This window comes from Gavia stellata, chromosome 2 (genome assembly GCF_030936135.1).
Source record: "Gavia stellata isolate bGavSte3 chromosome 2, bGavSte3.hap2, whole genome shotgun sequence".
NCBI lineage: Eukaryota > Metazoa > Chordata > Aves > Gaviiformes > Gaviidae > Gavia > Gavia stellata.
The window spans coordinates 49,916,929-49,943,545 of NC_082595.1; the positions used below are offsets into that span (position 1 = coordinate 49,916,929).

The 26,617-nt window shown below is 41.6% G+C and overlaps 1 protein-coding gene across 1 annotated transcript in view; it reads left to right on the plus strand.

The window, feature by feature from the left end:
- Positions 1 to 23,595: 23,595 nt before the first annotated feature.
- Positions 23,596 to 26,617, plus strand: part of SGK1 (serum/glucocorticoid regulated kinase 1) — a 78,192-nt gene continuing 75,170 nt past the window's right edge. The window contains exon 1 of the mRNA XM_059835776.1: positions 23,596 to 23,664. Coding sequence (XP_059691759.1) covers positions 23,596 to 23,664 — 69 coding nt within the window. The remainder of the gene's footprint in view (positions 23,665 to 26,617) is intronic.

The following is a 26,617-nucleotide window of genomic DNA, read 5'->3' on the forward strand; positions in this document are numbered from 1 at the left end:
TGCTGAAGCAGTCTCCGGTCTCACATTTCTCTTGTCCAGCATCTAATTCCCTCCTGCTTGGCCTCAGCCCGCTTTTCTCCCTCAGCCCCTCTCCAGCCCTCCTGGATGGCCACATGAAGGTTGCGTTACAGCAGACAGATGGAGGTCTCAAAACCAACCGGGCTGGCAGAGGCAGTCCCTCCTCTGTCACTAACCCCATGCTAGGGTAGAAAGCATTTCATTTTTCTTGGAGCTGGGAACATGCTGTCCCCATGTTGCCGCGGGGGAATGCTGTTGTGACACAGCAGCACGGTCCTTTCTGATGACATGGAGATTGCTTGGGTGGCACAGATGCTTGGTCAGGTATCCCCTGCCTGCCTGGCTGCCCCCAGAGCTCTCCCGAGAGTCATGGCTATCGCCGCTGGTGAAACACCAAACCGCTCATATGCTGTCCCTTGCCCTGCAGTTGCAAGCTTTTACCCTGCAGTGAGTTTAGGTGAAGTACTGTATATACTCAGTCTATAAAATTACAATTAATTACATAATCCACTGGCAGTATTGTGGATTTATTACAGCTGGGTAATAAAGTGATTATCTGTAGGTGGAAAGTGCTAAAAGCAATCAGCCTTGTTCCTAAAGCCTTTTTCCTTACAAATAAGAAATAATAATGGTGTGAACTACAAGCCTCCTTCTCCCCCCACCACCACTAGTGGTGGAACAATGCTAATTTATCTCTTTAACTTTACTAACATTAAAATGATAGCTAAGCTTCCTGACGCACCTGACTTAAAATAGCCATAGGAGATTCATGATAATCTTTCAAAGTGTGGGTATATCCAGGGACTTTCACTGCACAGAAGCAGAAATCATGTGATGCTTCCTGCAGACTTTCTGTGACTTCCCTGCCCTCTCCCTGTGTGGGCTTCTGAGCCTGTAATAGCACTACAGCAGGGTTATGTCCCTACAGCAGAGGAGATGATAATTAAACTGATAAACTGGCGAAGCAACATGTAAACTAGTAAAATTCTAGGGAGAAGATTTTTGGTATTTTTCCTGAAGCATGGCCTAAACTCATTTATTCCTCCATTTATCAATTTAGTCATTTATTTGTAAGGTTTAAGCCTGGGATTTTCTTGTTTAATTCCTCTGAGCAGTCAGCCACCAAACAGTCTCTATGATGCTTGTTGTTGTAAATATATGTCTAGACATAATTTAGATTAATTCACTATAACGATGCTGTCAGTTTGCATATATTAAAATGCAAGTGCATAATGTGCAGTTGAAATGCAGACTCCAAACAGGCTTTGCTCTGACCTGCCTGGTGTGTCTTAATATACTGTAATTATTCTAGTAGGAAAAGAAACAGGGAGCATGTTCTTCCCTCACTTAGAAGGGGAAGCATTTACAGAGTTGTGTGGAGTTGAATGAACTCAGACCATATATATTCAAGGGCTGATCCTACAGTGTTGCATGGCTTCCCCTTTAACAACCACCGATCCTCTTTGATTCTTCTTTTCAAAAGGGTTATTGAGAAAAAGCAGTGAACATCCTTTTGGTACTCATCTCCAGTAGGTGCTCAAGAAACCATTAAGCAGTGGCCACTGTCGTCTTCTTGAGCAGGTGTGATGGTCTGAAACAGTTGGGCTTCCTATCCCGATCTTCAATAGTTTTTTCACCATTTAAGACTCGTCCCTGGGTGCTTGGCTAGAAAATAGCATGCAGGGAGTGATTGCTTTAAAAGGCATCCTATCACGGTATGTTTAAATATAACTGAACGTTTCTGAAGTCCTTTTCCATGACACTTACAGAAAAGTCTCGGTTTAGGGTCTAGCCCTCTTTTCTGAACCGGTCTGAATGTATGTCTCTGAATTTCTTATTTCTTCTGCTATTATTTAACAAAAGTAAGAACACATAAGGGCAGCGAGTTACTGTGCATCAACTTGAAGGAGAGCCAGGCCAGGCCAGGCTCTGTGTCTGAGAAAAGTATAATCTAGAAAGTATTTTAGGGTACATTTTAATGATTTTTTGAAGCTTGTGTAAAGCTTATTGTTACATGATGTGAGAAAGTATTACAGTTTACTATGTATGGCCAGTTCCCATCTAAAGACAATTTCCTTGCCGTACAACTAGAGACTATATTGAACCCACCACATGTACAAGACACATTTATGACTGAGTGGAAGATACAATTAAAGCCCTCTGTAGTAAGAGAGAATGGGAGTTTCTAGAAGTTGCTGACCTGGGCAATTGGCCACATGGCAAACCATGGCCACAGCCAAGGCACGTGGTCTGACAGGTCTCCTTGTGTCTCTTGAAAGCTGTAGCACCAGAGACTGCCAAAGAAGAAAACAAATGGTAATAAAAGTGTAGTCACCTTCATCTGGGGTGGAAAGTCAGAGCTTCTTGTGGCAAGAACTCTCTGGAAAAGTAATCCTGGAAATGGAAGGCAGGGAAAGTGCTGGCTGCTCTTTGCTCCTACTGTACTTAAGGGGATAAGCTCTCTGACAATGACTGGGATTGCAAGGAAAGGAAATGTCTGATTTATATAGTCATTTTATACCCATAGCTGAAACAATTCTGCCTGAATGTTAGCCTAGTTTATAGAATCGTAGAATCATAGAAACATAGAATCACATAGGTTTATCAGGCTAATTGGCTGATATGTATGTGTAGACATGAGTATATATGTATGCATGCATGTGTATCTACACTGACTCTGCTCTGTAGTATGATTTGCTTCTCCAGGCTCTCCCAGGAGATGTTCAGTCCTCTCTGCTGCCGCCTTGGTTAGGGGAAGATGTGGCTGCTTGCCATCTCCCAGGATCATGTCCATCCCAACTTACGCCTTAGGAACTGATAATTTGAAAGTGCAATACAAGCAGTGATGAAGTGCAGCTGCCAGGCCCCTCTTGTCCATAGTACATGTCCTGTCATAGAGTAAAAGGAGTTTTAATATCAGCTACATACTTGGGTAGGTGAAATTTTACAATTTCAGAGCAAGTGAGTCGGAGGCACATAAAAAGTTAGATGACAAGCTCCAGGCCACACAGAATCTCTGTGCATGATATAGACAGAGAATCTAGGACTTAGGAATCTGGTCTTATGCTTCGACCAAAGTCCTTCAACGCCCTTTTAACATCCTCCTCGAAAGCAAGCAGTTCAAAAGGTGTGAAAGAAAGAACAAGTCTAACCTTCTCTAGGAGGGCTTCTTACAAATTGTCTCTCTTGGAAAGAGCAAAGAAATCTGTTCCAAATTCATTCTGATGGCATGAAATCACTACTGGCATTGCAGGTATGAATCTAAATAAGCAGTGCATACCAACCCTGCAGTACTGCAAACAGACTTCTCACATGCCTGCCTACATAAAACCCTGCAGGTAAAAGAGTTACTTTACTCAGAACATTTTGTAAACCATTAATCTAACTTATCCTTGCATGAAAGGTTAGTCTTAAAAATGCTTTTCCCCTCACCTTTCCAACAATGACCAAATCACCATAGTAACTAGCTGCTTTCAGGTGCTTGAAAGACATAATCCCCTTCCATATTTTGGTTGCATTTCTAAAAAACATTGCCTAGTTTTTGTACAGTTGTCTTCAACTTTGCACTCCAAGTATTCCAGTAATTGTGGAACAATACTATAACATGAGTGCATTTTAGAAATTCTACAGTAAATTGAAGAGTTATATTATTATGCATTATGTTATACGTAAGGTACAAGCTTCATCTAATCAGATTACCACAGAGCCATTTGGTTATAAATTCTTTGCTCTTTTTTTGAGACAGAGAGCACTATCACGGTCTAAATCCTTTGGCTGTCACACTCTAAATCCTATAGAATACTTCTGAGCAGTCTAAATCCTGTAGATCACTTCTGAGCAATTATTTCAGGTAAATATATTTTAGCATGAAACATCATAAAAGCCTTCTTGGTTCAAACTGAAAAGCAGAGAATGTTCTGGGGATGCTTACTAACAGGAGGCGGTGCAGGGATCCATGGGGTCCAGGAAGTTAGCTGTAATCAATTAATGTATTTTTTAAATGTGCAACCCTCTCTTATCAAATTCAAGTTTGTAAAGAAAGAAAAGAGATGGAAAAATTGCATTAAAATTAAAACTGTTTGATTTGGGTTTTTTAGTCATTAATCCTTTTTAAGTTCTCAAACACCTGGCAAACAGTACCAGAAGTAAAATTTTCGCACACTTTCTTTTCTAGACTAGGCCGATTTTACAATCAGATGAAATAAGGCTTGTAAACTCTGGTCTTTCTCACAGCTCTGCAATTACCGAACATTAAGCTCAAAGATATTTACAAGACCAACAATCCTTGCCCAGTTTTCCACAGCTCTTTCTACCGCTCTCTCCTCTCACAAGACACTCGACAGACAGAATAATTACCAAGCATGACAATATATCAAATTGACACTCAGACATCGTTTTTATGTCTCTCGCCATGCCGACTCGATAGAGAACGCACTGTCAAGCAGCAGTGGCAGCACTCTGAGTGCCGGGGTGGGGGATGCTCCCGTAGACAGAGTTTGTCGCAGGACACTCAAAGGGTTAAAAACCACACGGTAATCTCTCCATACTATCGCAGGCAGTTAATCTTATTTAAAGGAACACGTTTTGCCTGTAGACATCATAGCCTCGGGGTGTGACCGGGAGAGGGGTGCGCAGAGCAGAACAGGAGTGGCCAGAGGGGCTTTGCTAGTGCAGGGCACTAGGGAAATGCCTGGGAGAGCTGCCTGCTGCCTCCCCAGGCTGGGACACAGCCCGCAGGTGACCTCCTCATCCAGGTAAGGAAAGGAGCAGCTGACTCTGTCCCCACATACCTCACCGCGCCCCCCCAGCCCTGCGCAATGTCAATGAAGCCGTTCCCCTGGCTGGATTGCTGGGGGAGCGGCTGTCAAAATGCCCACGGGCTTCAGTAAGACCAGGATTTCACTAGTACTTCTCAAAAAAGAGAAATGTAGTCTGCCACGGGGAACTGAGGTTGATGCCCCCTGGTAACGTTTTAAAGCCCCCCCACCCTGCCCTGCAACCTTCCTTCTGCTGATAGAAGAACCATGTACGCTACAATGCCTGCAAAATCAACCCGAGTGTTACAGCGAGATTTCATTCTCTAGAAGGTGATTATGAAGTACTTGCTAATTATAGGAACTGCATTAAAGTGTTCACGAAGAACATATCAGCGTAAGGGCAGAGCGCGCTATTCCCCAGAAGTAACATATTAGGCTGCTGGGCTTTTCTTATTTCTGCTTGCTGAGCGTCCTCCAGCAATATGCATTTACTTTAAAATTATTTATCTGAATGTGTTTGAATTGATTATTGTCAGTATACTTTTATCATAGGGAATTATGGTGCATAATTGTAACTCAAGCTGTGCTGCCTGCTTGAAAGCAGTCAGACAAGATGCAGATTTTATTCCCTGAGTGAAGAATGCAAGTATTTCCATAGCAAAGCATTCATGTTTAAAGTAAAATCTCCTTGAGTGTGGGTGTTTATAATTCCAAATTCCTTTAGAGCAAATATTTGTGTCTATAAAATTCATTTGCAAAGGATTTGACAGGATGTGTGGAGAAAATAAAGGTCAAAACCATGAAAGTGTACTGAAAAGAATAAAAGTAAGTCCTTGAAGTACAGCGTGTGAGTGTTGGTGTGCATGTGTTACTGGTATGGGCCATTTTGAAAAAATAACTGTACCTGTGTGGATGTAAACATGCAGTTCAAAAAATACATGCATTGTAGGTTGCTACTTCCATAGCCCATAGAGAGAGTGTGTGTGCACACACGTGCATGTGCACATAAACGAGAGGGAGAGGGAAAATGAGGAGGAGAGTGGGAGGAAGACAGGTACAGAGCCAGAATCCTTTTTTTTCTCCCATCAAGATGATTATAGTGTCCTTAGAAATGAGAGGGCTCTACTAAAGATTTTCACTTCAAAGAAAAGTTCTCAGTGAAAGCTCATCCTCTCCTTCTCTCATTAGTGGGCAGAGAAGTCTTTAACATAATTGATAATCTAGCATAGCAAAGCAGAGGAGTGTATTTCCCTCCCAAGTCAGGCAAAACATTTCACAAGCATGTGACTATCTGAAGTTAAAGAAGAAAATGAAGCAGCAAGACTTTTAGAGGACTATGAACACAGATACGCAAATATTAGTGCAATTCAGAGATACTTCTGGCCATTTGCAGGTAACCTTTAGTATAAGACTCCTGTGGTAATTTCATTTTTGGTGTCAGTGTCCTGTTTTCTCTACCAAATGCTTCTGGGTTGGCTTTTTTTCTTAAAACTGAATTTTAATTCCCCAAATAGACCGGCTGTGTGTGTGAGAGGGAAAATCTCTCTTACTTGCCTGTGTCTAGGTATTGACAATGGCTCATGTTCTCTGTCATGCCCCAAATGCTCCCAGCCATCTGCTGAACATGCCTGCAGATTTGGCACACTGTCTGCAGTTGCAGGTGTGCACTGAGGCAGATCTCATGGCTGCCCACTGCTTATCCGTGCGATCTGGGTTGAATCCATCCTGCGCACTCGGTGTGTAGTGAGGAAGATGCACATCTGAGTAATTGAAAAGAAACATGAAAAACACTGAGCTCCCCAACCCATCTTACAAAATCACGTCCAGCAGCTCTCACGTCTATAGCACTTATGAATGATTGAGTCCTAGTCGAAATTAAATTAATCCGTCTTGAATAAATATTATCATAATTTTAATTATCGTACTCATTTAGGACCAAGTCATAACCTAAGATGTGCACTTTGTTCAATACATCAGAGCCTAGAGAATTTCCATGGCTTTTTGACTGTTATCTAAGAGATTCCACTGGTCAAGTTTTATTAATTTCTCCAGTTGCACCTGCTTTTTTCTTTTTAATATGCTGTGCAAATGGATTTTGTGGCAGCTTCCTTTTCAGCACTGAATATTTTACAACCCTTGGATTTAATTAGCTGCATTTCCATGTTATTACACAGAGGTAGAGGCTACTATTTAGTGACAACAACAAAAATAAAGACTAAAGGAAGTAAAAAAAGAACCGCTCTATTTTCTTCTCCCCCTTCAAGGAAGACTCAGCTAGCACAAAGGGGAGTTGCAGGTCCTTTTACTGCCACAGCCAAAAGCACAAATCAGACACTGATGCTGACATAATGAGCAATTCTGTACGCTTGGGAAACTCTCATTCAGCTAGTTTGCATTACAAAAGAGTGAAAGTTATTTAATGGACAAATATGGGTTGAGAGTTGCTAGATCGAAAGCACTACTAATCTATGTCAAGTGTGAAATCGGCTGTCTAATATTAGATGCCAAGTCTCCTGGCATAAAGCAGTGTGAATATGGGAAGACACTTTTCCCTGTTTTTCAATATCATCCCTGTAGTTGCCAAAATATATATGAACTGTAGAAATTTCCTGTGCCAGATCAAAGGAATGAGGAAGGATGGGCTGATTTACTGCCTGTAGTAAGCTAGCAGATGTATGGAATGATTTTTTATGAAATATAATGAGAAAATATGTGACATAATTTTTACAAAGCCATGTGTCTTGTAAACATGCTATCACTCCTAGCCTGTACTGCCCCACATTTTGCAGCACTTTTGTCAATCACATCACAAATATAAGCTGCATACTTACTAGTTTTATCTCTTTCCTAGTTAGTATCTGAAATGCTATCAGATCAGAACAGTAGAAATTTACATCCGTTTTAGTCCAAATGCAAAGCTATAAGGACTGGACAAAGCAAAAAAAACCCTGTGAACTGGACCACTAACTGTTCTTTAAGAAGACCTTTACTGCATGTGCTTTTCAGTTTCTATGACTGTTACCAACTTTATGTTGTAAATCCATAAACAAACAAAGTTTTCTTTCAGTTCACCGTGGAACATGAGAACTCCTCAGCGTGAGTGGTGCCAGGAGTCAGCTTGTCTGTAGGCAAACTGTTGAGGATTCTACCACTTAAATCTAAGACTCGCTATTAGCAGTTATCTCAGCTTGTTTACAGTATATTAATTTAGCAATTCTGATTTAGACTAGAAGAGGGAAATGATACCTCTGTCCATTCACTGGTCCTTTATTGAGATAAATTATGGACATTTGACAGTTACCAAAATATTCCTTAAAAACTGATGAAATAAATGAAATAAAATTAAAATAACAAAATGTAAATCATCTTAGTTCTTCTGAAGTCATACAGGACTCATAGGAAACTATACTTCTATTTCATTTCAAGCCTGCAAAATTGAACAGTGGGGCTGGCAGAACAAAAAAGGACTCCTGTGAAAAACATACCATATCAAAGGTAGTTTCATTTGGAATGAATCAATTTCTGCAGCACTGCACTGTCTTCTTTCACTTGTTACCTTTTGGTAGCTTTTCGAAAAACAGGGGAGAATTTTAAAGGTATGATGTAGAAAGGCAAAAAGAAAATGCAATAAAAGAGGAGAAGTGAAATACAAGCAAGCTTTTTTTTACCTGTATTATTTCATTTCACTCAGTGGTAAAGGAAGATAACATAAAATGGGAGGAGGAGAGGTATTAAGTCCTTTCCTGCCAGAAAAATTCAATACAACGTAAGATTTTTTTAAACTTGCAACCAAAGACCTCTCAGAAAAGGTAACCCTACCCCAAAACTTTCAAAAGCCCAAGCAGATCGAAGACAGAGAGGCCACTGGGAGAGGGTAAGACCTTTGTGGTCTGGAGTGGCACCCAGACTGCAGGGTGATCCCGGTCCCTGCTCCTTCATATGTCTGCCTCCCACTGCACTCGCAGAAGCGCAATCACCTGAATCAGTGCTTGCTGAGCAGTGGCATGGGGAGGGGATCCTGGAGTTCAGGTAATGGTTGGCATCAGGTCGGCAAGCACCATGGAGGCAGCAAGCAGCTGAGCACATCTGCACTTCGTTTTGTCTCTGCTGCTCAGAGTAGTCACTCTCACTAAGCTCTCTTATTTGCTCTTACTTATAAATGTGACCTTCTCAGGGTTCAGCTCATAATTGCTTGCATTGAATTTCCATAAAGCTGGGCAATGATCAAGACTTCATTTTTCATGTAGCTCCAGGGGGAGTGTCTAAAATTGACATTGAAGCTAAGTACACTAGATTAAAAGAAACAGCCGTATGTAGTAAGTCCCGGATCACATTGTTGTAACATCAGAAGCACATTCTAAAAGCAACAAATCTTTCCTGAACTCTGCAGAGGTTTATGGCTCAATATTTATCATCACTAGGTGGAATTTTCATGCATAATCACAGGAAGCAGCCAAGTTTTAGCATATTTCACCCAACCACATATAGAATATCGATGCTGTTAAACGTAACATAGCATAACATGTCTGTTCTGGATGAAGCCTGAGCAGCTGCTGATATTTTCTGCTACTGCTTTTGTGGTCCTTATGGCTCCTGCTTGCCCTGACATCTGGATCTGTATCAGGTGGCAAACTCCTTTTCCATTATGAGCTTGATCTGGCCTTCTTTGATCCAAATTTTGGATGCATGGTCCTGAGGTTGGTGTGATAAAGTTTAACCTTTAAACACTGAGCACCATCTAATGCTAGATGGTTATCTAGCATTAACCTGAGATATACCAAACCTTCTTACCCCTTAACCCCTCAGAGGAGACAGTACTGAGCAGAGGCCAGACCTATCCATATCAAAATTCAGGGGTAGGAGGTAGATGGCAACTTCCAGTCAGAAACCTCTCTGCTTGGACATCTTTCAGATGGATACTCTTGGATACTGATGTATGGATGTGCACGCTAAGCCTCTAACAGCTCCTGCTCAGCTACATGCTTGAAATCATTTTCTTATGTTTAACATAACCTCAAGGCCATGGCAAAACTTGTGCAAAATAAGCATCTGTGCTGAGTGCAGCTTGAGTGTATGGGTGCAAAATCCCACCTCCTGTAACAGCAAGCTGTCTGGCTGGAGGTGAGCCTCTGTACTGCTTACGGTAAGGCCACAAAGCCTTTGGATTTAGTTGTTTATAAGTTGCTGCTGACTGAGCTGCTAAATTGCTGTCATCTTTGTCATGAAGATGCCATTGTAGCTGCATGTTCTCCTTACACTCAGTTTCATCCCGTTAAGACAAATGTCAATGTTTGGTTGTTTGGGGCTTTTTTTGCCTGATTTCCTAGCTGGTGGGACAGGGAATATTAAAAACAGCAATTGTGGAGATGCGGAAGGCATTAGAACATTTTTGGCCACAAACTGCATGCTTGTAATCTGAAGAAGGCTGTTGTGGTACCTCTTTCTCAGAAACAGTATACTGAAAGTGTGAGTCTTTTTAGATAGGGCCGTTCCTTTTCTGAGAAATTAAGAATACAGTGCGTTAGGAATCTATGTGGCATTCAGGACAGTTCAGGGCCCCTTTACAGGCCATCAGAAAAATGTCCCAGATGATGAACTGGATAGTTGTTCTTCTAATGACAGAGTAGGCAACTGTTTGATTTCCTTCTTGCATATGCTACACAATCTATTGTTTGTAGTTGAGTTATTTCTTATTTATTTCTCAGAAGAGCAATGCAAGATTGGGACTTACCGGGTTTTGGTTTATCCTGAATGCTGGCAGCCAGAGTCTGAACACCTGCATTAACTTGGACATGAACATCCCCCACAACTACGCATCATCCCGTGTCCTCCCTGCCCTGTACTTGTCCATCTGCACTCAGATGAGATGGACGTCACCTATTACTGATTTTGCTAATAATTCTCATCAGCTGCTACACTGCCGAGAGAGCATTTCTCTCCCTCAGGAGTGACTTGCAGGAAGATTTGCAAGGTTATTTAGTGGGCAGGAGTATTTTAGCTTAAATTCTATGTAGCCCCAATTCAAGCCTGCCAAGATCCTGCAGAAAACTCAATCAGATTCGAATATTTTCAGATTAAGTATGAGGTTTCCAATATGGGTGATAGAAACAGAGACCTTGGTCCAAGTCAGAGTTAGGTTAATTCAGCTAAGTGTAGCCATCTGTAGGATCTGTCAGTGAGTGACAAGGCGACCCTTACTGGTTCTCAGTAGGGTGAAAGACTGATGCTTTGAAGCCTTTGTTCCTTTCCTTGTTAGACATCTGAGAGGGTCAGAGTTTGCCCTAAAAGCACTATCATGTGGCATTGTGTCCTCTCAACTGTCCTGATGAACATGCATATGAGTCTTACTCCATTAATAAGTGGTAGATATGTATCAGTATGTTAATGATTCCTGGCTCTGCATGTCCATCTTCTCTGACCCATGCCACATGCCAGAGTGAATGACATGGTGCCTACACAGTCTGCCCTGCGAGCAGTAGCTGGCTGAGTCCCCCTCTAGATGAGGCATGATTAACATTACGGGATTGGTGGGACAACTGTCAATAGTTCCACTGTGTCGCTGGTCCAGAGGCACCAGCCATTTTTGTTTAGTGTCTGGTTCTCTTATACTTACGAGGACCTTTGCAGCTGCTGCTGGTGAAAGGGCTACAAACCCTCCTTGCAGTCACTTTGGATAGGTCTACGTGGTATACAGGGAGATTGCTTTGTCTGCGCTTTGAATAAACCAAACACCAAGCAGCCATGGACTCATGGAGCTCAAAGCCAAGATGTAGCACTGGATAACAGTGCTGGTGCCGGAGCCTCCAGGCATCTGCTGGCCAGTAACCCTGAACATGGTTGTGTCTTGCCTCAACACACAGCATAGGTGTTGCCTCACTCACCAAAAGTCTTAGTCACTTTGGGAACAGGCTTCTCATGTGCTCACAACAAAAACCTGCCATCTAATTCCCTGTGAAATTGAAGCTGATGATACAGCAGATAGCTGCCTCTGACTCAAGTCTTAGTACATTGAACTAGTGCTTTGACACTTAGGTTTGGTTGATGATAAGGATCTGTGTGAAGGTCAAGTTTTTGCTTTTATTGCGCAGTCCCTGCACTGATTTCGGAGCTGTTACTGGAGATGCAGTTTCTCTTTGGCCATGACGACACCGTAGTCTTGACTAAAGACATCCAAGTAAGCAGTGAGTAATTGAGAAGATACCTGCATGGATATTATTTTTAAAACTTTGTTTAAATGTGCCCAAGCCCAGATTTGCTGTCCTGCTAAACGTGGTATGAATTTTAATATTCCTCTTGGTATGTGGGAGGGCAGAGGTCAAAAAGTAGTACATTGGATGCCTTTATGTAGGAAAATCAGTCAATTACTTGTGGTTCCAAATTAATTTATTTAACAACAAAGGAATTGCATATAAAAAAATCGTGGAACCAGCAATGGAAGTATAGAACAGAAAAGGAAAGGATTTCCACATGAAATACACACTGATGGATCAATCATCTATCACTGGATGATAAAGAAAGGCCTAACATCATGCAATAGCTATTTATATAATGTAATAAGGTCTAGGGAAAAAAAAGAATGCAAAATGTTAAACATTTAAAACTTATATCTGTCTGAAAAGACATGCTGAAAAAAATATGCCCCTAAATAAAGAATTCGGAAGTTCAGATAGGTTTCACAATGCTGACAATGTCTCATGACTCCTAACTAAAACCAATGGTACAGTATGCTGAGATAATCAAATACTGACCTGTGCAAGAGCTGAATGCAAAGCAGGCTTCTGATCTGTAGGACTTTTTGAGATTTCAAAGCTCACTGAGGACAAGAAGAAAGCAAAAGAAATTCTGTGTGATGTTATAATAATAAAAAAGATTGTTTTAATCAAAACATGATTTTCTTTTTATTAATCAAAACTGATTTTTATTTTCTAAACATTTTTCATGATATATTAATGAAAATTGCTGAAGAAAAAAATGAATTTTATGTCAGAAAAGAAGACTTTTCCTTTAAAGAACCAAAAAGAGGTATTTTGGCAATTTGGAATTTAAATTATCCTGAGGCTTACTAAAATGAACCCTTTACTGTTAACAGTTTCAGTTTTGACATATGGAACTTTGTAATGGAAAGTGCTTTTTACTGGAAATGCTTTAATTAGTTTTACCTTTCTTCCCTTTCATGACAGTGTCTGGCTTATGACATTCTAACTTAATAAGAATTCTCTTTAGATTCCTAAAGCATTATCTGAATCATTTTCCATATGTTAATTTGGTTTATGATAGATTACAATCAAATTTACTAATTGTATTTTTCCAGCATCATCAGACATCTCTGTATGTTTGATCAAGAATGCAGTTTGACATAATCAATTACGGGATGTACCTCAGCACTAATGTTAATTGTTAATGGATATTTTTGACATTATATGAACCAAGACATTTATTATAACTGATCAAAGGAGTTTTTTAGCCTACCTAGAACTCCATGACATACTGAGAGATGCAGATGTATTTACCATAAATTCAGTCTCTATGAATGCAGAATTATTGACATTTCAAGGAGATAAGTATACGATTGCTGAAAAACCTTCAGAGAAAAACACAAATCACAAGAAGAAATTTGAAGATAGATTTTTTGATGACACCAGACTCCCATCATCATTGAGATTTTCAGAAGATTGCAAGTCCTATGTAAGGATGAAGAGACTTTTAGAAGTACCAGTTTCTCCAGTTGAGAATACTGAGATCTTCTAAAATAGTGACACATCTTGTTCAGTGCTGCGCTCAAATATGTAGAAGTGAATGCCTGTGTCACATGGACAATTTATAACATGAGCAGTGAAACATGCATTAGTATTTCTAAAATGTAAGCATAGGAAAATCTTCTAAATAATCCAGGTTAAAATGGTTCCATTTTTCAGTGTTAATATAGTAGGTTTTCCACCCAGAGGTGGGTCACGCATAAAAATTCATGGGTAATGCCAGCTAAATGCTAACGCATATTACTGCTGATGCCTACAAGTGTTACTCAGAAAAATGCAAGTCTTATTGTGGAAGAGTGTTTAATACGAGAAGTCTGAAGTCATCTGGCAAAACAGCTTCATTTGGGGTGTTAATTTTCTCATATCTTGGAAATCTGTTTCATTTTCACAAAAGAATGCCCAGAAAGTGTCCCAACACATTTTCCTCACACTTTCAGACTACAGAGAGTGGATCTTAAGGAAATTGAATGCTTCTCACTCCAGTGATGTGAATATTCATTTTGCGGTTCAATCCTGGTATCAATGACATGGAAACAACTCCCTTGGTCTCAGCTGCAAGTCTCCCTGCTTTGGGACACAATTACATAGTGTTGTCAGTCACGTTATGCCCCTATCTGTTGACATTAATTACAAATACTTCTTCCTTCACTGTGCTATGTGTAACTACCCTAGAATTTCTATGGCACTAGAGGAGTAGAGTTGCTCCCCTCCTACGCCACCAGATTGCTACAGTATTCCTTTGTAATAGGAGAGGACATTGGAAAAAGTGTAAAGAAATCACAGCTGATAAACTTCGGGTTATTATTATCATGTATTATTCTATAAAGCTCTCAGGCCTGTAGACATTGGACATAAAAATCCAAGAAAATGAGATACCTGCTACAAACAGTTCAGAGTCCTAAACTGCTGTCTCACCAGTGCAAACATGTAGGAGAAATACCGACAACTGTAACATTCACAGTTAAACCAATAACTGCCTTGGCGGTGATCTTCATGGATAAGTGTGAAGCAAAACATGTTGCAGGAGGGAGAAGGTCATGAGGAATGTGATTTATGCATTTAATTACCTTAGGAACGAGTTCATGAAGGTCTTTCCAATGATGTTTCTTCATTCCAGATGTTCACTGCAGACATGCTCATACTTTGTAGGCAATTACTAGATAAGCTCTGGTAGGAAGTGGCAGAAGCACCTTCTGCAAGGGAACAGTGGCTTTCTGTAAGAGGAAAAGCATTAGAGGACATGTCAAGTGCAGAAGTCTGCTGAGCAAAGTAAAAAGCATGAGTTCATATTTCCCCCGGGATTCTGCACAGAACAGTCAGGACTTACCAGTCTATCCAAAACACTGCATTTCTGTTTGCTTTTTCACCTAAAGCAGAGTGTTTCCGTTGAGTTTGTCTGGATTTTGAGAATAAGGCAATATGAATCACAATTCTGGGAAAGCCTAAAGAGATATGATTGCATGATGCAAGTCAAGGAATATAAAAACTACTGCAGACATGGACACAGTCTGAAAACACAGCAGAAGCCTCTGAAAATGGAGTCATTTTTCTGCCAGAACAATTATAGTGTAATCAAAGCTTCATTATAAATGAAACTGCAATTCCCACATTGCACATATGAAACAATTAGTGACTTTAATTTGCTTTGCTATAAATGGAGACTTGCTATAGCTGAGTTTACTGTGTAAATAGTCAGGTAATTCAGTCATAACGTTACCTGAATGTTTTCAAATTGCCTGTAAACAAATATTTTCTGATACAAGCCTCTTTTGTCTTTAAACCACCAAAAGCATAGTCTTTTGGAGAGGCAACTTATCCCTCTTTCTCCCTGAGAATATGTCGAGTGTTCATGTGGACCCCACTGCTGCTCAGCCCAGGTCTTCAAAGCAAAGGTTGGCAGACCTGGCCATATAATGCAAAAATCAGCCAACATTGCCACTCAGTTTGCCCTTTTGCAGGGCTAGATGATGCTTTAGATTATCAGAGTGTGTGTGTCAGTGTTTCACTGTGCCTTGGAGAAATACCACTTGCAAACACTCCTACGCAGACAGCTCATATGTCGGGTCTGACTGCAATGAGAGTCAGTGAAGCTACAAGTTTGGGAGAGAAGCAATGGAGGCTGAGTGGATCTTGGCTCTGTCTCCCCTACACGGCAGCCACTGTAACTGAACCGCATGTGGGTTGTTGCAATTTTTAGATGTTATGAGCCAATATTAATAAGCTATTTCTCCATGTCCCCCTCCCCAACCAACTGAAGGAGCAAATGAGTAATTGTGATTCATCTGATGCTTCTGAGGGATCAGGTTTCATGGGAATATTTCTAAGCTGGTGTTGGTCCCATCAGAGTCTTTTCCTCATCTCCATGCCAAAGAGTTATAAGCAAGCCCATATTAGATGGACCACATGCTATTGGCTACACGCTGTTGTCTTTGCACCTTTTGAGTATTTGTCTTGTTTCTATATGGCGAGGCAGAGTGAAACAAAGGAATTTAGGTCCCAAATTAAATGTAGTTATTTACTTGACTGGAGTAGCTGGAAATTTTCCATTCCAGTTGATTGCTTTTTTAAATAAATAGGGGAAAATTTGCTACAGTACAGGGAGTGTGAAGGCACTGACCTACAATACACTGTGAAGAGGAATCAAGAGGGAGATGTCAAGAAGTACTGCCCAAAGGGCTGGCTGACTAGGGAGAGGGGGCAGCAAAATCTGAGCTTGGTAGTCACTGGATTTCATAAGGGCAATCCAGTACAGTTTGTGCCAATGGCTCTGTGGTATGAGTGGAAAAGGCAATGGAGCCAAAGCAATGCCCTGGAAAGTGAGCGGATTATAATACTAGCTGATCTGCAGACAAAAAAATCCCCCCAAAAGCGAAGGACAATGAGAGCTCACACCTAACTTCTGTGACAATCAGTAGAATTTTTTTGGCCTAGAGGGATGGTTGCTATAATTTGTTTCTCCACCTGCTAGTCAAAGCGAGCAGATTTCCACAGCATGAGTACTCAGGCATGTGTGCTGAGCCTGCTGAGGAAAATGAACAGCATCTCCACATACGACATGTATATACCTGCCCATAAAACTGCCCTTGACAGGACTGGCAAATGTCCTAGAGAAGTGTATGTCCCAGCTGTGATTTTTTTTTTTTAAGCAAACCACACATATTTAAATAAATCTGTAGCAGAAAGCTTAGACTACCAAACCCATGCAAAATGACAGTGTCCTCCACAGAGCTTGCTTATTTTCAACTTCATCGAAAAACACTAATGATTCCACGTTCAAGGTATTAATGGTGGAAATGGAGACCAAGTCTTCTGTGGGTAACTAGGTGTAATTAATGATTTCAGTCCTGTTCTCTCAAATAAACAGGGCAGCTGCTAACCCACCCTCACTGCCAAAAGACCATGGATTTTTTTAAAACCTCTCCGGGCTTGGACCTTTATCAATGTCTGTCTGCTCAGGAACTGTAAGGTTCACAAACCCCCATCCCTGCAGATGTTGTGACATGTCCCTATCCTGGTAGATGGCAGGGGAAGTAACTGTGAGTGAAGTATAGTCATGATAAGACCTTTATTTCAATATTAATGCTTTTTTATTTATCATTTGCAAAGGTGTTTTGTAGGGGTTTACTTCCCTGCAGGCCTCCTTCTACCTGAGAAGCTCTGTGTGTTGGCCGGGGTCACACACCCAGCAGCGCTTTGCTAGCAGCTGGGGCAATCCCACCGACACTGGGCCATGCCACACAAGCGCTGTGCAGAGCCAGGCACCTGCACCGTCCCGCACACCGTGGCTGAACGGGGGAGAGCTGCAGAGAGAGCGGGCACAGAGAGCTCATTCAGCCCTGGCACTGATGCTGGCAGGGTCTGCGTGAAGGCACTGCTGGGGCTGAAGGAAGGTTTCTCTTTGTGAATGGAGTCAAGGAATGAAAAAGGGAGCCAGGGAAAATTATTGACTTGATAAGGTTTCCATAAAATTCAGGTTTTTTCCCCTAATGTTTTTTGGCTCCCTATCTCTAAAAAGCTTACAGATCAATCAAGATACAGTTAGGAAATCTAATGAAGTGCCTACGGTAATAATGATGACCTTCCTCTATCCTGTTTTTTTCTAGATTGGACTTTTCTGGGAAAAACAGAGTCCTGGCACAAACAAAGCATCTCTGTCTATTCCAGTGAAATTTTCCTTGCTTTAGAACCACATCTCCTCTTTCTCTCTCTTTTGTGAATGTAGGTTTTATTTTATTTCATGGTTTCATGTATCATTTTATTTTCATCCCTCCTCTAAGTAATACTCGAGGAAACGAGATGCCTGAAATAATCAAACAGCAAAAGTCAAGTACGCAAAAATTAAAAAACAGCTACCCACTTAGTCTCTTTAGCTAAACCGACTGATCTTGGTCATGGAAATTTTCACAGTTTGAATTCTGCTCAGGTCAGCAGCAAGCAAAGCTCATTATTTTCTGGTGATTGTTTTGTGGCCTATAGGATATAGATGGATGTTTTCTTCCTGTGGAATAGGTTTTATATCTCCAGCTCTCTGTAGGCTAGAAATGGGAACTACCTGTGGCTGCACAGAAGGGGTTTTGAGCTCACCTATGAAATATGGAACAATTGCTTCCAGGCCTGGAAGGATTTCAAACTATCAGACCTTCAAATTGCTTCTGATATTGTGTATGAATAAAAACTGTTGTAAGCCATTTTTAAGAAGTTTGAAATGCTGGAGCGTGGCTAGATCTCCTTTTCTATTCAGCCAGCACAGGCTGTGAAAGGCTGGCATGGTCATTTGGGTCAGGTGAAGGAAGGGCTGGAGTGCTCTGGCAGAGGCCAGCCCTGTGCCCCCGGCCATGCCGTATTCCTGGGCAGTACTCTTCAGAAGGATCTTATTTCTTCAGCTCTCACAGCTGAGGAAATCCCCCTACCCTCTTCTTTCTGCCTTCCTACAATACCATGGGTGTTATGCTACCTCAGGAAAGTACCATAACTTTCCTAGGGTCCCATCATGTTTTAGTTTTTCCTTAAATAAAACCAAGTTTGACCATCAGAAGTCTTCATCAGTACTGTGAAGAGCCCCTGAAAATACCTCTCAAAAGAGAGGGCTGAAACACCAAGAGTGGATGCAGTGCTAGTTTTGAGCAAGCTTTCAAAGTGCTAAACATGCTTTTCTTTCTTCACAACAGCTTTATTTATGTTCTTCTTTTATTGCTAGGCATCGTATCACCAGCTTTAATTTATGGTATGTGAACATGGTGATTGTATGTTGGGGCTGTTACTGTGTCACTCACTTCCCCTTTCCTTGCAGTGACAGGGAGAGCAAGGAGCAAGCACAGATGAAGAACTGCAGGAAAAACTGGCCAACAAGCAGCACCATTCAGTCCATATTGTCTTGAGTTGCATATGGTCAGGAGCAGGGATGGCAATGGAGCACAGTGTCAAACACAAGTAGGAGCTGGGGAACAAGTGCTGCTTGTGAGTGATACAAGATGAAGAACACGTGAGAGCTGGCGTAAGGCGGGTGTCCACACAATGGGGTTACGAGGTCAATGCTGACAAGGCTGGTAGCTAGAGGAGCAACCAAGGAAGTGTCAAGAACTGCCCTAAGGCAGACCTGAGATGAAAGTCACAGGGAGACCCAACTAGTCTCATTTCTGGAGATAGAATAAGGACTGGAAGGGTCAAATGCTCATTCTTCTCTCTTCAGTTTTCATCCTTACTCTCTGAGTTCTTCCAGTGGTACTCCATGAAATGAGCTGTGTCCTTCTTCATTGTTGGATACCAGGGTAAAATACCAGAGCCATAGTTGCTGGAAGCTATCCACCTTTCCCTGCCCACAAAGGAAGGGAGGGGAGGAGCAGTCACTGAGCAGCTGCTTAAGAACCCATAACTGGCAAGATACTAGAAATGATCTGCAACATGTGGTTTTGGCCCATGCCAGAGATGTAGGCAACTTTGAAACAGCAAAGGGAACCATACGAAGGGCTGTGATACTAAAACTTGAGAGTTCACGCTGAACATTCTTCTTGGGCAGGGCTAGAAGAAGATTTAGGCTGTTAAGGCTGTAGCTGACCAAAGTCATCAGTATAATTTACTTGTTCCCTAACATACCCGGACTGATTTACCACCCGCTACCTGTTACATTGCACTTGTAAGCATTCAAAGGCAAGGCCAATTTTTGGGGTGCTGTGTTTGTAAAAGGCACGGCAGTATAAGAGTTCTGGTCTCTGCTTAGTGCCCTCTGCATATTATGTTAATCTAAGTTTATACTACTCCTTCAAGAAGATCCACGATGAAAAAACTTCCATGCTCTCCTATGGGTCTGCCTCAGAGGGATTCAAATACTAGTGTGTGTTTTGCAGCTCTCCAAAATTTTGCAGCTGGAGTATCTGTGCATTTCTTTCCTGACTGCCCTAATAAAAAACTTATTTTATCATTGGGTGAGTATATGACAGTTTAATGGAAACTGCTAAAGGCCGTTAAAGCATGAAGTACCTGTAGGACTTGTTTAAAGTGCTTGGTACATCTGGCAGGCCACCAAGTTGATGAAAGCCCTTGGTGTTTCATGACAGTCACAATAAAGCACTGCTGAAGGGGTTGGCTTGGCTCAAGTTTTTATTTTCCTACTCAATTTTTATGCCTTTTGATTGCAGTGAACATGGAGTTTTATGCTTATTTCAGGTTTAATTATGAAGCCATGCTTTTGGCACCATAATAAAGTGAAACACTTTTACTTAGGAAAATCTGGCTTTAAATCTTTGTGTACTGGTGTAAAAACAGATATGTAGGGTTCCCCTTCACCTCCTCTTGAAGGCTTTTCACCTCTTCTGCTAGATACAAGCTCTGCAGCTGTCAAGTCATACTTACGATGTTTGCGGTAAAAAAGTTTTCAAACAAAATCCTTTGAGGCCACAGAGCCAAAGGGACTTCAGCTGAGAGGAATTCTTATCAAAATATGGATATCCTGGAGAGGCCAGAAGGGCTTTACATGATGCAAGGATAGTGTCCTAGCTCATTCCCCTTGCAGTAATGCACCTGCCTCAAAAAACAACTCCTACAGTACTTTAAAACTATCAGGCTACTTTAAAAACAGTTGGAGTTTTTTCTCTCTAATAGAAGAAGATGCTTAACGTAAGTGCATAGTTTGTCTTACTGAAAAGAGACCAACACCCAAATAAAATAAATAGCAAAGAACGTCTGCAGGCCAAGGCCCTGGCACCAGGACCCCTGAGATATATTCACAGGCGCAGCCGCCACCACCAGCAGCACTCAGGGTGCCAGGTTTAGAAGGCTGGAAGGAGAATGGCATTTCAGCCAGCAGTATGGAAATCTTATGGAAGAGTTAGAGGCAACACAAATGCTTTTGTGAAAGTGAAGATAGTGCTGAGCCCTCAGGAGAAATATCTGAGGCTAAGACACAGATCAAAGCTGTGGTGAATAGATCAAAGATCTTAAAAATAAACGTACGTGCACAGCAAGCTGCCTGGTTTGCCTGAGTGAAAGCCATTTTTCAACAATAGTTTCCTTGCATATCAGATTAGCTGACAAAGCACGTGGTGCTCAGAATAGAATACTGGGAGATGCCACCAGTAAAAATTGGACACTCACCATTGTCTACTTCTCTATCCATGAGCACCAGAATATAGGTCTGACAGCTCTAAAGTGCAGGAGAGGATTGATGAGAGATTTTTCCCAAATGGCTAGAGACTGAGGGATGGGCTGCGGGGTGGAGGGTGGGGTGCTCAGTTCAGGGATGCCTGGCTGAGGCATGTTGAGAATTCCAGATTTTCTGAAAATCCCTGCAACATGCCTCCAGCTGGGCATTCTGAATCACAGTCAGTTTTCAGAGGCTGAGCTGAATTGCTCCTTGGTGAAATCCATTAGCCCCAGACAGAGGAGCAGAGCAGAAAATTCCCTCTCTCCTTGCTCCAGTGACACTTAGTTATACAAAGTGGAACAATTCTGATGAGATATTGGCTCTTCAGCCCATTGCTTTGGACAGTCCTGTAAGAACACCCAAACTCAAGATTAGGTCTTTTTTGCTGCTTGGACCTTGAACTTGTAGCTTCCCAAGGGAGTATTCTGATTTCTGAACCGGGATGGGGATCTACCTTCCCCCTGCAGTTTTGATCAGAATTTTCACCCTGGGCCCAGTAAATATTTCTCTATCAAAGTGTTATTGTAACAGTTGCAACTGCTGCAATTAAAGACAAAGGAGAAAGACAGGAAAAGGAAGAGGAAGGGGAAGAGGAAGGGGAAGGGGAAGGGGAAGAGGAAGGAGGAGGGAAGGGAAGGGAAGGGAAGGGAAGGGAAGGGAAGGGAAGGGAAGGGAAGGGAAGGGAAGGAAAGGGAAGGGAAGGGAAGGGAAGGGAAGGGCTAGAGGTACAAAGTGGGGAAATACGCATTACTGATTTGAAAAAAGGTCATAGCCTACAAGCGCCCCAACATGGGGTCTCAGTGAGGTGCAGGGGTCAGAAGACCAATGGGATTCTCAGGGGAATAGCCAGAGCAGTAGGTTTAAGCTCATAGTTTCACCTCTATGTGCAATAAGGAGAAACCTGTGCTGGGGTAGGATATACAACATAGGTGCTCTTATTTTTCAAGGATCTTCAAAAAAGGCAATGAAGGGGAAAGGGAAGAGTGACAGAATATCTTCAAGGACTAGTGAAAATGGCTTCCAATGAAAAATTTCTATTTACCTAACCATAGAGATGCTTGAGAAATAACCAATTTACAGTAGACCAGTATCCTCAAATGGGGGAAAATTCTTTGTACTACAGGGCTGACCAATCTCATAGAAAAGGCTGGACAGGCAGCTACGGCTAGAACCAGAAGCCAGATCAATATTAGAAGTAAGGTCCTTTCTTGAAACTGAGGTTTATTAAGCTGGAACATAGGATGAGAGGAAATGACGAAGTCTCATTTTATTTTCCAGATCTTGCTAGAAAATATAGCTTAATTAAGAGATACTTTACAGTTTAGTTAAACAAATGTTAATGGATTCACTGGACTTGGTGAAATTTAACTCAACTGAATTTAATAAAAAGGAGGTTAAACAAGGTGTCCTTTCAATATCCCTCTCAGCCCTGTTTTTCTGTGATGAAATAGCCCTTCTGGTTTTAAAAGCTATATATTTATGTTTCTATAGAAATATCTGAACAAATTTGTCTGTGTCTGCTTGCTTTACATTTATCTGCATCATATGTGGTAAATGTACTTTAATAGGAACTGCTGGTTTCCTTTAAGCTTGCTGAACTTCACAATGAAGCTTCTCTGTCTACATGATGTCCTGTCACATAAGCCAGTGTTGCATTGATCATCAGATGGGCTTTTTTCCAAAGTACCACTGTCTAAATCATTGCAATGAGAGCAACATAAGAAAAACATTTTTTAATTGACTTGTGTCTCTTTTCTTTCTACTCAAAAAGACTGTCTACATATAAAACGAGAGCTATCCCTGTCACTCTCCCAAGGGAAACGTATTGCCTTTCAGCACTTCTTTCCCTGAGCCTTCCTCCTATCCTTTGTATGGTTATTTGTGTTCGGCTGCTCTGCCTGTGCATCTCTCTCTCTCTCCCTCTCTCTGCTGTTGCCGAACTGCAGCTCCCACTGGAATTTGCACAATCAAAACCAGCTCTCATCTCAAACAGCAGTGAATCACACCACCTGAAGAAGAAGAAAAGCAAATTGAGCATAGTAGCCTCTCTGCTTATGTAGTGTGAGGTACCAGTAGCACCCACAGGATGAAAGGACCTGGGTTTATGTGAGACCCACTTAGCCTGAGGTCTGCTGCCGGTGATCTGAAAGCTCTCACAGGGTTTTATAGCAGTGTGTGTATTTAGGGGATGTTTTTAAGAAGCTAATAGTGTGCTGCATCTGAAAGCTGGAAAAGCCTGCTGCTTGCTGCTGCTGCTGCAGTAGCTGGTGCAGCAGGATGAATGTGTAAAGGACAGCTGCCCGAGCCGTGCCGGTGAGTCTTCCGTCCTGCTCTGTCTTCATTAACTGAAGGGATACAGAAGGAAACAGATGCACTAAGCAAGTGCCACACTGGATCTATCACTGTATACCCTTCACTGTGGAAAATGGTCAACAAAGACATGAATGGATTTCCAGTCAAGAAGTGCTCAGCCTTTCAGTTTTTTAAGAAGAGGGTAAGATTTTCCTTTAATTCTTTCTTTTCACTTTCTTTTATTGTTGTTGCTGTATTTGTTAATGTGCTAGAGCAGAGAGAAAGTCATTGAAGAAGGCAGGTGTTTTAATACCAGTCTTCTACTGGAATAAGCCCATGGCATGGGCAGTTCTACCAAACACCAAGGGCAATAGCAACGTAGGTGAACAGGAGCTGGGGAGGGGGGACAGGGACAGGGGGACTGAAAGGCATTACGTCAGCAGTGTTTGCTGTGGAATATATATCTCAATCACGGCTGACCACAGGGCTTGATGCAATACAACCAGCTATTCAGACTGGGATGATACACTCCAAAGCAGAGTGCAGGGTTGTTGCAGCTTGTCTCTGATTCCCTCCTCCACATCCACCTAGGGGTATGACTCCCTCCACACCTTTCATTCACTTGCCTGAAGTGCAGCATTACCCACCTCTATTCATCATCTTTTGGGGGGGGGGGGGGGGGGAGGGGGGGGAGTGGAAAGAGGAGGGGGAGAGAACAAAGAGGCATTTATGACCTCAGCAAAATATTTCACAGCTTGTAATTTGCCTGTAATCACAATTAATGCAGGAGAAAAGAATAAGACTGAGGTACACCTGGATTTGGTTTTCTTTTATATTCTTTAACTTAAGCAGATATGTCAGGATTTAGAAAAGAGCTGCAATGTATTATATTTGACTGCTGGTTTCCTTAAGGAAATGTATGTGTAACGCTCTACCTCATCACTTTAGTTAAGTCCTTTCTGTTTCTTTGACTCTTCTATAGTCACAGTGCTGCACAGTCTCTAAACTTGAGCAACAAAGTCATTTCCATGTGGCAGCAGAACAGGTATTCTGAGTGTGTCTGGGTAGACCCAGACAGGAGAAGCAAAGCATTGGAAAGAGATTGGTAGCAGGGACTCCTCTATGTAAATGATTTCCTGAATGATTAAAACGACAACCCTCTCTTTAAACACACTGGAGTAGGAGCAGATAAGCTGCTCCATTCACTCCGTTCATTCATTCATTCATTCATCCCCATTCATTCTCTCTCTTTGTTATGCCAAGAATATGGTCAGTCCATTTAACCCTTCAGGCAAAGAATCTGAAGCCTTACACCAGCTACTAATCTGAAAGCCAGGGTCAACCCCTTTTGGGCACCAAGATTCCAGATTTAAGGGCAGACCTGGAAAATACCAGCAGGGTCACTCGGAGGAAAAAAGTGCAGTGTTTGCTGACATTTATTGTTTCCAAGGTGGTTTGTGGAAACCTCAGATAGATAGCCCAAATACCATGTAAACTCAGCCCATAAAAATGGTTCTTGTCCCTTCTTGTTTAAGTATATTACTATTGGCACATGTATGTTTGATATTCAGCTCACCAGAAAGGTTTATCTGGTTTTCAAAATTGCTCAAAGGCAAAGGTTTTAATATAAATGTATTCTTAAGAAGGAAACAAAATAGCTTGCAGTTCCAGTATGAGGTTAATTATTGGCAGTTGTCTTCTATCTCTGTTTAGAGCCAAGACAAGTTATCACTGGAAACTTCTACATCATTTTGTTCTAGAAGCAGGGAAAATTGTTTTTTTCAGAGCTATACCGATGATCAGTCAATTTTTGCATTGGAAAAGATAGTTAATTATAGTCATATTTGAAGATACTGGCATAGTGATACAGTCCTGGACAGCTGATCAGGACAAATAGCCATTTTTAGGGTCTGAGGGTTTTAATTTTATCAGATGTTGCCTTTTTGCTATTGTGATGAAGATAGATGGAATCAGTAAAACCAATTTAGAGACACAAAGGAAGGAAATTCCCTCCCTATACATTTCTGTCAATAAATGTATGTGTTCATTGACATTTCTCTTACCCCATTATCTTCCTCCTAGAAAATCCTCTGCATTTAAACATTAACCACATTGTTCCTATGTCAGTGCTTGAAATGTGTACAAACAAGAAAAGCTACATGTTCATAATGTTACTGGCTCCCAGTAATATATCTTGCATTTGCTGACTGGTGACATGCTGCATTTAACTACTGGGAGCACAGGGAAAGACGGTTAAAGACAGCTGATTTGGTTCCCTACCAATGCTCTGGACACGCTGGCATACAGAAGCATATCTGCTAGGTTTCTTTATTTGAGTCTAGCGTGTGATGTTGTTATTTGTTTGAGAGTTTGCATCGCCACAGAACCAGTGGGCCATAACCAACACCAGCAACATACTGGATGCATCCTATATTGATAGTGAGAGGCAGGTCTTGCCCCACGGACATTAGCAGACCTTACTGCAGGATGAGGTATTGCTATCCCTGCTTTACTGACAGATGACTGAAACCCAGAGAGGCAAATTTGTTGTCTGGGTATTGCGTAGGCTTCTCCCAGGTCACCAACAGGGTCTATGATGAAACAAGAGATGGGACCCCAATTTCTCCAGTTTAAAATCACTGTATCTGTCTCCTAAAAAACCTCACATTTTTAGCATAGGTTCTTCCAAGTCTATTGCTAAAACCCCATATCAATCTAGATTAGAACACCGCAAATTTCAGGAAATGCTACTATTTTTTCAACTCGGTTAGATTTTTTTGGAAGAAAGTACCAGATGTATCTTCATTGTTTTCGTTTTCCATTGAACTTTATGTATTCATTAAATTGCAGTCCTCTTTGTTGCTCTGGCCGAGAGTGCAGAAAAGACTGGCAGAGCTCTGTGGATTTAGGCTAGGCTGAAAGTGCATTCAAACATTGACTTGAATTTGAGGACCAGATTTTTTTTAAGCCTGGCTTATTCTCTGATGACAAAGCACTGACCCTCTGGGTTGCTGCCTGCTGTGTCAGATGATTCAGGGTATGGGCTAATCACGTCCAGAGGTCAGAGAACAGGAAGGAAAGGCTGAAATTAAAAGGCAGCACACTTAATTGAAATAAAAAGAAAAATAGAAACATTGGTTTTGCAGAATACCCTG